At 42.0% G+C, this 9,194-nt stretch overlaps 2 protein-coding genes across 2 annotated transcripts in view; one reads left to right on the plus strand and one right to left on the minus strand.

The window, feature by feature from the left end:
• ALDH6A1 (aldehyde dehydrogenase 6 family, member A1) lies at positions 1-7,489 on the minus strand. The gene is given in 12 exon segments (XM_009993875.1): positions 1-210; positions 658-756; positions 956-1,135; positions 2,576-2,757; positions 3,410-3,599; positions 3,842-3,963; positions 4,645-4,947; positions 5,508-5,586; positions 6,176-6,337; positions 6,997-7,071; positions 7,438-7,462; positions 7,464-7,489. Coding segments are annotated over 12 exon segments (1,548 nt in total). The 3' UTR covers positions 1-105.
• An 815-nt stretch (positions 7,490-8,304) lies between these two features.
• Positions 8,305-9,194, plus strand: part of LIN52 (lin-52 DREAM MuvB core complex component) — a 40,990-nt gene continuing 40,100 nt past the window's right edge. The window contains exon 1 of the mRNA XM_009993949.1: positions 8,305-8,365. Within this exon, the coding sequence (XP_009992251.1) occupies positions 8,305-8,365 (61 nt within the window). The remainder of the gene's footprint in view (positions 8,366-9,194) is intronic.

The following is a 9,194-nucleotide window of genomic DNA, read 5'->3' on the forward strand; positions in this document are numbered from 1 at the left end:
AATGGAGCCTTCTAGTAATTCCCAAGGAAATTATAGTTGGAACAAAACTGGAAAGTGCAGCATAGAGGGAAAAGGACACCAAAAACAGCATCTGTAAAGGCTGATTTAGTTTCCCATAGTTGGCATAACCACAGCAGGCTTGCTAACGGTGGCATCTTCCTCTTTCCATTGAGAAATGATTGTTTTCAGCTGTGTGTAGAACTGCACTCCCTAGAAGAAAGGGAAGACAAGGATCAGATGTTTGGCCTTATGAATTCTTCAGGTCTGCACCAGTGGTATACCAAGCGGTTTTTGTTGTACCTACAGAGGGCTGAGTTTTCCTTTGGGGGAACAGGTTCTGTCATCTTGTTCCTTTTACCAGTTTCCCAAAGATTCTGTTTCTCTGAGAAAACTTGCTACTTAGATCTTCCTCCCTTCTCAAATTTCCTAAGACTTTTTTTTTTTTTTTTCTTTAATTAAAGAATAAAAAAATGAATTGGCTATTGTAACACTTATTATAATGGCTGTAATCACTGGCTGGTCTTCAGCTTCCTGGCTGAGATGGCTTCAAAGTCTCCTTGCTTATGAGGTCTGAGGACTGTCTCCCCATTGCCATTTATAATGTGATTTATTGCAACTCTATTAACCCAGCAGAATACTTTGAATTAGTTAAGTTACCTGCTTGCCATAGAAGTTAGTGTCTCCTCTGAAAGAAGCACGAGAGCCGGTGAAAGAGAACATGGGCAGAGGTACTGGGATTGGAACATTGACACCCACCTAAACAAAAGGAAAGCTGCCATATTAATCCCAAGAAGTAGTGGATTGCAGAACACTCTCCAAAAGTGACCTTATTTTCTTTCCTTAAATCTAAGGCTCAGTACTGTTGGTTGAGTAGTCAGGCACTAATCACTACAGCTGGATGGCTGTCCACTGTAAATGGTGAGTACTGATAGCAACAATTCTAGCTTGAACATACCTGACCCACATCTACTAAGTGAGAATATTTCCGAGCTGTGGCTCCATTGGTGGTGAAGATGGCAGTTCCATTTCCATAGGGATTATTGTTCACCATCTTAATGGCATCATCCAAAGTGTCTGCTTCCAGAACCACTAAGACCGGCCCAAAGATCTCCTCCTTGTAGCAAGTCATGTCTGGCTGCCAAGATGAATAGCACAAAAAGCCGCTTGTATATAGGATATATCGGACAGGATACAATGAAAGTATCCTAGGAAATAGTCTATAATAAACACACATGCTGCTGATGTTCAGGATATTCCCATCATACTGCATTGCCACAGGCCATCCTTCAGTCCTTCTTGCCTCTTCACCATTTCCCATGCCCTGCCATCTCTCCAGTCCACTACTGCTTTTCATCTCCAGAATGCTTTCTGCTTTTACTGCCTGCCTGACCTCACCTACAGATCTACTCTGACCAAGATGATTAAGACCAGGATTAATTCAGGATAGTTTACTTCAGTTCTTGTTGACAAAGCGACTAGAACATGTTATCCTTTCCAACTCAGTGTCCAGGATTTATGTCTGATAATTAGCAACAGCTGACAAACACAAAAACACCAACTGGAGAGTGCTTTAAATCCCTAATAACTAATACAGCAAAGTACAAAACATTCATTTGACAAGTTGTAAGTTTGACATGGCTTACTATATTACTAATCACTGTGTAAGAAAACTAAGAATCACAAAATCTCAGTGAAACTTACACTTTTGAATACCTAACAATATTCATGACACAACACAGGAAAGTTAAGTATTTTAAGATGTTTAATGAAACTAAAGTGAGAAAATTCTGAGATAGATTACAAACCTGAATTATATAAGAGCATAAAATCAATAGAATCCTAAAAATATGAAGTACAATAGCTGAATTACCAAGATTGGTTTGCTATAATGAAATCACTCATCAAAAGGCCCATGAAGAACTGAATCTTAAATATTGAGGAAATAATACCAGCTGATTGTATAAACATAAAAGAATGAATTTAGGTATGAAAACTCAGGTGCATCTGTACCTGGCAAAGAACAGTTCCCCATAATAGCATCCATCTGTTTTACACCATGCATTACATTTTGAAGCTGACTCAACAAAATTGTGAATATATTAAAAACCAAAGAGATTTTGTACCTTATCCTATACTATTCTTGTGAAGATTTCCACAAATAATTAACTTCTGTTTCTCCAAGTCCTTAAATTGCAAACTGCAGGAATGAAAATTGCAAGTTTGGTTGTTCATTATGCTCTTCCTTAGGCACCTGCTGCTAGCCATTACTACAGGTGGTACAATAGGCTTGACAGACATTCAGACTAACAAACTGCCCATATTATTGTTTTTATTGGCTGCATTCTGTTCAAGTTAAGATCATTAACCTCATTCACATTATGTTGTGCTACTGCAAATTCTTTTATCACCTCCACAAGAGCCCTACAATGAGCACTTCATTGGCATTTTGCAAGAGACATCTGAGACATTTAAGGCTTTCTACCTGGTGATTATTCATTACTGACTGATTTGGATAACCCATTTTTCAACCGACCCTGCAACATACAACATCAAGGACTGGCTTTGGTCATCTTACCTTGACCTTGGCAAGGATTGTTGGTCCAACAAAATTGCCATTTTCATAGCCCTTCACTTTGATATTACGTCCATCCAGAAGAAGGCTGGCACCTTCTTTTACTCCCTTCTCAATCAGACTGCAAACCCGTTCCTTAGCCTGAGGACTGATTAGAGGCCCTAGATCCGCTCCAGGCTGGTCTCCTGTGAAGAGACAGAGACAACAAGTTTTAAACCCTGACAGCTTCCTTTTCATAGGCATTATGGAGAGCTAACTACACTGGCAGGAAAAATCTCAAAACCCTCATGTGTCTGAGATGCAGAACACAGATTTGAGACATTAATAGACAGGAGTAATAGCCTGCAACTCTCATAATAAACAACTAAGGTGAAGAATAAGTATAACTTTAGGTGACCAGGAAGGAAGCCAAAATTCAACAACTGATTCTTCTCAGAAAGGAAACTTTTCCCCTTTGCAGGACTTTTTAACCAAAATGTAATTATCCTATAATTAATAATAGTCTCGTTTTTCCAAAGTACTTGTTTCCATTTTTCCTTTTTATTACATGCTTATTACAAATTGGGAGGATCTTTAACTGATGTTGCCATAAAAATAGTAGGTTTGAGTTAAACATAGGACATATCCTCAAAGCTCTGGTTAAAACAAGATCAACCCTGTAAACCTTGCATCACAGTCACACTGCCAAGCCTTCCTACATATTCCTAAATCCAAGTCTAGGGCTGTGTTTCCCAGTCCAAACAAAGGGACACACCATAGTATGGTAGACACACTGACCTAAAAAGCTACAATTGTACAGAAGTGCAGTACCTCATAAGAAATTATCACAGCCTGTACCTGCATTTACACGTAGATTTTTGGCTCTGTCCACAAGCTCTGGCAACCATTTCTGAGCTTCTCCCACTAGAATTGCTGTAGACAGGGCCATGCAGCGTTGACCAGCTGCTCCAAAAGCAGCTCCAACCAGCTGGTTCAAGGTATTCTCTTTATTGGCATCAGGCATCACCACACCATGGTTCTTGGCTCCCTGAAATACATCACATCCACAATCTCCCATTATTGACCACTCCATCCCACTTCTCTAGTTCTCTGGCAATATCTTCATATAGCATCTCTGACTCTGCTACCAACAGGCTGGCAAGAAGGGCAGCCTCATCACTTATCTACCAGTAGCAAAGTCAGCTTCTGCTGCTGAATGGCATGGTCTCTCAGCATTCACAGGAGACAGGCAGTCTCTGTGCTGAAGTATGCTCTACTCAGAGGCATTACCATGTTGGCCTGGACTCTCTTGCCGTTCCGGGATCCCCTCTCATAGATGTACTCGCCAGCCTGATTAGATCCCACAAAGCTGATTGCTCTGATATCCGGGTGGTCACAAATGAAATTCACAGCTTCAAACAGGAAATAATACATTATATACTGTAGTGCACAAATTATTCCCTCTTTCCCCATCCCCACAGTGCTAAATCTATGTATCTTATCAAAATTCCTGCCTGTTTCCTACATTTGAGTTTCCCTACTATCTGTCCATGCTTTTCTCCATTTATTTCTTAGCCTACCCTTCTGCTCATGCACCTGACTCTGTGCCGTCTCTTCATCCTCTGGGCATCTCCCAGGGCACCTGAACAATGCTGAAGTGAAGTTACTGTTGTCTATTTGTATCCTAATGTTCTGAAGGTAGCTGCACGAGGTGGAAAATACCACATTAGGAGCAAAAATACTGGCATCCACTCCACAGTAACTGGAGATTCTTGTTTAAGCTTCCTTGTGAAACCAAGATGATTTATCTATTTATTTCAGTTGGAGCTTAGGTTGCTAAACAGAATTTGAGCACTTAAAAGCCTTGGGAACTCTACCCCCAGCTCCCAGATAGTGTCCCCTGTATGTCATTGAAAATTTGGTGCAAGATGGCAGAGAATCTCTGTCATTTCCCCTCCATCAAGAGGACTGAAGCATCTGTGCAAACCTAATTAACAGCAATAGTGTCAGTCTCTCCAGCTTCTTTAGTACCTCCACTGAACATACACCACAACACTTGTACACTCCAGACATCTCTCAAGGGCTATTTTTACCTTCATGCTGTCCATGGATGATATTCAGGGTCCCATCAGGGGCACCAGCATCCTGAAACAGCTTGGCAAGAAACATGAGTGCTCCTGGTACACGCTCAGATGGTTTCATCAAGAAGGTGTTTCCACAAACCATAGCCATGGGGAACATCCAAAGAGGAATCATGGCGGGGAAATTGAACGGTGCAATTCCAGCACACACGCCGAGAGGCAGGCGGTAGGTGTAAGTGTCCATGTCTTTAGTGATGGAGGGCATGGTCTCTCCCAGTATGAGGGATGTCACACTGCAAGCATGTTCAACCACCTCTGCAGCAGAAAGAGCAATATGCCACTGGATGATCTGTCAACAGTGAGGCCCCAGAATCCCTTCTGACCATTTCCTTGACCTAAGTCTTTCTTGCAGCCTCTTTTACCACAACTTAAAACTCACTGTGCTCCAGAAAATATCTTTGCTCTGCCAAGCACTGTAAGCTCACTGCAAGAGGATTCTCTCGAGTGCATTTTATGTCACTGTGAGAGGAGCACAGAAACAACTGCCCCAGTAAAAGAAGCACAGGTATAGTATTAGTGTGCCACCTGGGACCCAACCTTGAGACATCTGAGCACAAGCAAGTTGTTCTTATCTCTTTACAGCAATTTGTAGTGACTCCTAGGAAAAGGAAGGATTTAACAACTTGAAAGTGAGTTAGAGTAACTCAATCTAAGGGAACTTTTCAGGTTAGAGTTCCAATTGCCACTTTTCTTTCAGGAGGCTGTGAGTGGAGCTACATATAAAGACACCCAGAGCAATCAGTTGCTCAGGAGACCTTCTCCCTTCCTATAGGTTATCAAAGCCCCTTTTTTAATAGGAGAAGCCAGCAGCTTACGGAGGCCTCGGAACACATCTCCCTCGGCATCAGCCAGGGTCTTCCCTTGCTCATAGGTAATGAGTTTTGAAATTTCTTTCTGAAATGGAAAAGATAGAAGTTTATGAATATTAGATAAGTGTCTGCTTGTGAAACAGGGTGCAGAGATAAGAGTTTAACAGAGAGTTGAACATCACTATGAAGACTGAATAGAACCTGGGAAAATCTACAGGGATTGATCTGCTCCTTGTAGTTTAGAAGCCAATAAGACACACAGATAACATTTTAGAAAAAAACAACTGTGTGTGGGGGTTATATTTTACAGCTTTTCATGTGCCACACCACAGATACACAGAAAAACCAATCTGAGGAATCCAAAGTCACAGTAACATTCTAGTTCCACCATTGTAATCTGGCACATTCTCCATCAAGGGTGAAAGTTCCTCTTGTGGTCTTTTAGTAAAGGATCAAATGCAGAATAAAATCCCCTAAGAAGCACTACCTCTCTGTCCCCATTTGCTTGGAGAGTGCTTTGCTGCTCCCCTCAATGACAGCATCTCCATTGGTTCCTCAATCATAGCAACCATGCCTCACCAAGAACACAGTAAACCCCAAATCTCTCAATTAATTCCTGAAGTTAGCTGCAATGCATTCAGCAGCAGCCATCACATACAGCCATGGTGTCTCACCAGATTGTCTTTGATGAGTTGTTGGTAACGCAGGAAGATTTGCTGGCGACTCAAAACAGATGTTTCTGACCAGCTCCAAAATGCCTTTTTGCAAGAAGCCACAGCTGCCTCCATCTCACTGGCTGTGGCTTTCGGTACACGGCCAACCACTTCATTTGTGGCCTGAATGAAAAAACAAGAACTGTTGTCCAAATGCTTAAAAGGGGAGTCAGAAGGGTCAGAATTCTGCACACGACCTCATTTCCTTTTGTCTTTGGTGGAGGACTCAGACAAGTGCAAGTGCTACTAATCTAAGATTATTTTCCAACACATAGCATCCGGCCTCAGAATTCACTGTGAATATCGTGGCTCGCAGACAGAAGCTCTCTGAAAGAACAAGAGCTGGAATTTTTACTTTGGTCTGAGAGTGAAATTAGCCTCTATCGGGATTTCAAATTCAGGTGGCATCAAATCACACCTGGTTGATTTCATGTACAGGGTGAGAGAAATGTTTCTGAAATGTGACATACATTAAGAAATTCAATAACAGAGCCTTTCTATGAGAAAAAAAAAAAAAAGTGAAGTGGGGTTTAAGCTTCCTTTCTGCAGATCAGTTTTACTATGCAGGGGAGGTAAAGGAAGTCATCACAGTCCTAAGACTGACATTTCATGTGGAAAGGAAACTGAGAAACAATTACAGTGCTAAATCCATCTTGATCTTCAAGTCTGAGCCCTTCTCCAGAAATATGTGTACTTTCCCCTTCTGTCAAATGCTGGTACAGAAACACAGACTTGAGTTGCATCGCGATCACTAATATATAAACTGGGGCCATTTCACTTACCGGGTTGTGGATATCAATCCATTCAGTAGCTTTGGACTCAACAAACTTCCCATCAATGAAGAGTTTGGTTGTTGGCTGTGGGGGAGAAAACACTGGCCAGTGAGTGAACTTTGTCTCAAGATGCCCAAATACCAGTGTGCTTTATTACAGGCAAGCCTTCATCATTTAATGCTATGCTGCTCATTAGAGTCTAGATTCAGTATTTCTAGTGAGAACCAGCTAACTGCTAAGGCTGAAATTTTTCATGCTCTCTGCCCCATTTTTCTCTCACTTTATATCAAAATGGCCAAAATGGTTTCTAAAAGCAGTTATAGAAAAAAATACATTGCTACAGTTGTGTTCAGAACTATTTTAATCTACTTAATCCCCCAATGTTTACTAAGTTAGAAAACTGAAAAACTGCAATTTATAAATCTTCAAAAGAAACAGTTAATAATTCACCTTTTAAGAATTCCGTGTACCCAGTGCACTGTACTATGTGTTTCCTTCCCATCAAGCCACCGGGTAGGTTTATCTCTTCAGCTCATGGCTACAGACACAGAACTGGACTTTCCCCATTCCCTGCAACTAAGAGGAAGGATCCTGCATCTTCTGAGTTTATAATGATTGTCCTGGCAAGAACAGAACTTTCCAATTCAGATGCAGAGAAGAGAAAAGGGAAGTCTGGAATAAGGAGGTAAATGTAGGACCAAAGGAAAAGCAGGGGTAGAAGCTGTAACTAGCACTAGGTAAGCAACAAAAGTGCAGCACAAAGGAGATCAGATTGGGACTGTATGGCTAAAGAGACTGGAAACTAGAAGTTGGTATTGGGAGGTAAGAGGAGAACCAGGAAAAAGCAAGAACTAGTTAATCATGCCACAAAACAGTGGGTTGGGGAGAACAAATAAGAAGGGGAAATGGATCTGCTGGATGGAAGACAGAAATAGGACATAACAGATCAAAATAATTGGGCCACAGAAAAAAATGTATCAGGTAACACCGTGAAGAAATTAGGATGAGGAATTCTGAGAGGGACATGAGGACTGAGATGGTATCCAAGGTGTAATGAAGGGAGAGAGATCAGAGGAAGAATAAAGAAAGCAAATGGGGATGGCTGAACGAGCAATGACAGTGAAAAAGTAGGCAGCAATGACAGCTGGGATGAAATGAAAAAGCAGGACTAGGATGAGAAGCATAAAGTAGGACTGCTAATGGTAAGTAAGATCTACTCATTTGGGAGGTAACATCAGGAGTGGTAAAAAAAAAAAAGTTGCATATGATTATGTAGCTCAAATTACATTTGGGAAAGACAGGCAGAAGTCTGCGCCTATGAAAACACAGTCCCCTCTAGAACCTGCAAGAAAGCACAGGAAATCTGAGTTTCTTGCCTGTCAGAAAAGGTCTTCTAGTGCCCCTCTAAAGAAAGACCAAGTCCTGCTGCTACCAGTCACTCCATCAGCACAAGTGCTATGTGTCTGCTGTGGACCTACAAGCTCCTTGTGGACTTGTTGCTCCTTGTGCAACAGAATTTATGCTGTTTTGTTGGTTGGTTTTTTTCAAATTGCTTAAAAGGGATATCTAGAAAATCACGCACATGAAGAAAAAATATTTTAACCAAGCCAGGAGAGACTGAATTAAGACTGATTGCACTTTATCAATAAGAACACCACCTATTTTCTGTGGAGATTGAGGCTGGTGGGGGAACAAGCCCTGTAGCAAAGCAGACCATCTGAAGAACCATGATTGAGCTGTTCAGAACTTAAGAGAGTGCACAGCCACGGGTACTGCAAGACAAAAAACCCCACTGTAACAGCTAAAGTTGTTTGATACTGCCCAAACAGATGATACAAAGCCAGCCCACAGAGCTGGAAACAGGTTTTTTTCCACACGTCGTCATCAGTCATATAGTCTGTATTAATTTTTGATTATGTTATTGAAGAGATCTCACATACGGTAAAAGACACCTAAAAACTGGACAAGAAAGAAAAAGGCTGGTGTATACGCAGCTCAGTGTGCGCTGCTTAAGGAGAAAGCAGATCAGGATGCAATTAACCGAACTCACGTTCTGCCCCCGGGCGCACCGGCTGGGCCAGGCTGGGCTGCCCGCAGGCAGCAAGGCGGGCTGCTCCCCGCGCCCCTTCTCAGCCCCGCACACCAACCAGCCTGACACTCCGCTTCTCTGCCTCCCTCCGGCCGAGCCCCGGGGCTCCCCGCACGGG

This window comes from Chaetura pelagica, unplaced genomic scaffold (assembly GCF_000747805.2).
Source record: "Chaetura pelagica isolate M959 unplaced genomic scaffold, ChaPel_1.0 scaffold11, whole genome shotgun sequence".
Lineage (NCBI taxonomy): Eukaryota > Metazoa > Chordata > Aves > Apodiformes > Apodidae > Chaetura > Chaetura pelagica.